Here is a 2,383-nt window from a genome sequence, read left to right as displayed (position 1 = left end):
TTCTTACTGCTCAGCAGTTTTTTAGCGCTTGTTACCTTCGCTACTGCTGCTGCTTTAGCATATCATTCTACATTTCAACACCTTCAGTTGTTGATTTGATAAAACAGTCTATAACAAACAAGCGAGAGAACGAAACGCGTGCGTTACTGAAGGTGTTGTAAGCTGGATAGTCTCGCGCTGAACTTGCTCCGTTCCGAATGTACATTTCGAGGTTCGACGTCGTGATTTTGATAAGTGTATCTATTAATGAATCATGAATATAAGAAAATGTCCGAGGCAGGTCGAACATTGGTGTAGCACTGTCGTGATAAACCTTCATTAGGTGCACATTTTGCTGCTGGTTCCAAAAATAACAATCATGGTGTGACTGTGTAAAAGAAGCGAATACAATGCCTCGACCGTCTCGGGATAGTTACGGTGATCAGAAACCGCCGTACTCGTATATTTCACTAACCGCTATGGCCATCTGGAGTTCTCCGGAAAAAATGCTCCCGTTGAGTGATATCTATAAATTCATAACGGATAGATTTCCGTACTATCGGAAGAATACTCAACGCTGGCAAAACTCTTTACGACATAATCTTAGTTTCAACGACTGCTTCATCAAAGTGCCAAGACGACCTGATCGGCCGGGTAAGGGTGCGTACTGGGCGCTACATCCGCAAGCGTTCGACATGTTCGAAAATGGAAGTTTGCTCCGACGGAGAAAACGTTTTAAGCTGCACAAAAATGACAAGGATATTCTTAACGAAGAACTTGCCGCTCTGGCCAACATCAACCGGATATTTCTAGCTCAAAACTCTAGTGCGGAAACGTATTGCCCAACGATGGTAGATCCAATCCACCAGCCAATGCTCCATTCTCCCATAGAGTCACTATCCCCTGCATCCGCACCGGCTGCAATTTCGCCAATAGCCATGTCGGAAACATTGACGCCGTTGCGACCAAAGCGACCTTTTACAATCGAAAGTCTCATGACTCCAGACGGCCGATCCACTCCGATACATCAAGCTGCGAATAAAACACCTAAATCGTCAACTGACAAGCTCAATCTTTTGGACGATAGCCCCAGGATTCCCGGATTGCATCAAACGCTTCCGCCGGCAACGACACTACCTGGCGTTCATATACCACCGTTTCTACCGTACCCGCATCCTATTCTAAACGCCTACGACCTGCCAATTCATCCATTGCTCATGATGGCCCCCCTTGGGGCGATTCCACCGCACTACTTTCATCACAGCTCGTACCACAATTTAACATTGCCACCCGGAGCCGGTGGAGGCGGCGGCGGACGAGCAGCGGGGGACGCCGGGACCGGTTCCGCTGGTGACGCTGCCGGTCCAACCGACCTGAGCAGGCTGGGACACGCGCTGCGTACCGTGTGAATACACGCCGCAAGCTGGCAACCACACTACGTGTGACAAATCGCTCTAACTTGCGATAGAAGGCTGTTTGTTGATTACTACTTCGAGGTTATGTTTGAATCAGTAAGTGTAAATTCGTGTAGAAATAGTGATTACTATATAAAATATATTTTCCTTCCCATTTTTTGGAAGGAACGACTGTAAAGTAATAGAAAAATAGAAAGCATCCTATCGTGTATTTGTATACAACTGAATGTGTAAAAAATGTGTTGTGTAGAAAACGCTGAAAACTATTATTTATAAAGGATTACAAATGAACTTTATTTCTGAAAACATATTTAATCCGCATACACGCATTAAAGAAAGCTGCAGTAAGCAAAATGTGGCTGAACGAACCAATTAAATGTGGTACTCGTGTAAAATTTACACAATATTCAATGCCAATAGCACAATTCAACAATTATCAAATCATTTATAAATGGAATAATACAAAGTGTTTCGACAATTAACCAGTTGCAGGCTTTTAATTCTTTGGATAATGTGAAACATCCCGCTGTCGTAACCTAATGGCATTAGGGTAATGCCGTGGCTACTGTTGTTGCCGATGAATCTCTAAATATTCGAGGTAAACTGCAAAATGAACTCTGTTTGCCTCTACTTTAAACGTCCCACAAAGCAAAATTTCATACAGTTTAATTTTTCAGTTTGCCTGAATCTACATTTTTCGTATTAAGCATACCCAGGTAACCAATAAGCATTTCCGATGCAATTTAAATGCAAGCCAATAAGCATTAAAGTTGTCTTAAACGCTACCTAAATGCTATTTTGGCAAAATGTGCGGCTACTTTACTGCTAGCCCTCTTATAGTGCTGACAATGCTTATTTGCAGCTAGTTACCGACAAGAAGAATTTAAATAGAATTGTGGATGCCAATTTACAACAATTATGCAATCAAAATGCTGATAAACAGCAACCTGCAGTATAAAACGCCAAGGATGCTAATAAACGATTGGTTT

General features: G+C 42.7%; 1 protein-coding gene across 1 annotated transcript; it reads left to right on the top strand.

The window, feature by feature from the left end:
- Positions 1 to 389: 389 nt before the first annotated feature.
- Positions 390 to 1,388, top strand: LOC128732734 (fork head domain-containing protein FD4-like). Its single transcript, XM_053826066.1, has one exon. The coding sequence runs from the start codon at positions 390 to 392 to the stop codon at positions 1,386 to 1,388; it is 999 nt and encodes a 332-aa protein (XP_053682041.1).
- Positions 1,389 to 2,383: the final 995 nt, after the last annotated feature.

The sequence above is a fragment of the Sabethes cyaneus genome, chromosome 1 (assembly GCF_943734655.1).
Source record: "Sabethes cyaneus chromosome 1, idSabCyanKW18_F2, whole genome shotgun sequence".
Taxonomy (NCBI): Eukaryota; Metazoa; Arthropoda; class Insecta; order Diptera; family Culicidae; genus Sabethes; species Sabethes cyaneus.
This window is presented reverse-complemented; position numbering and strand designations above follow the sequence as displayed.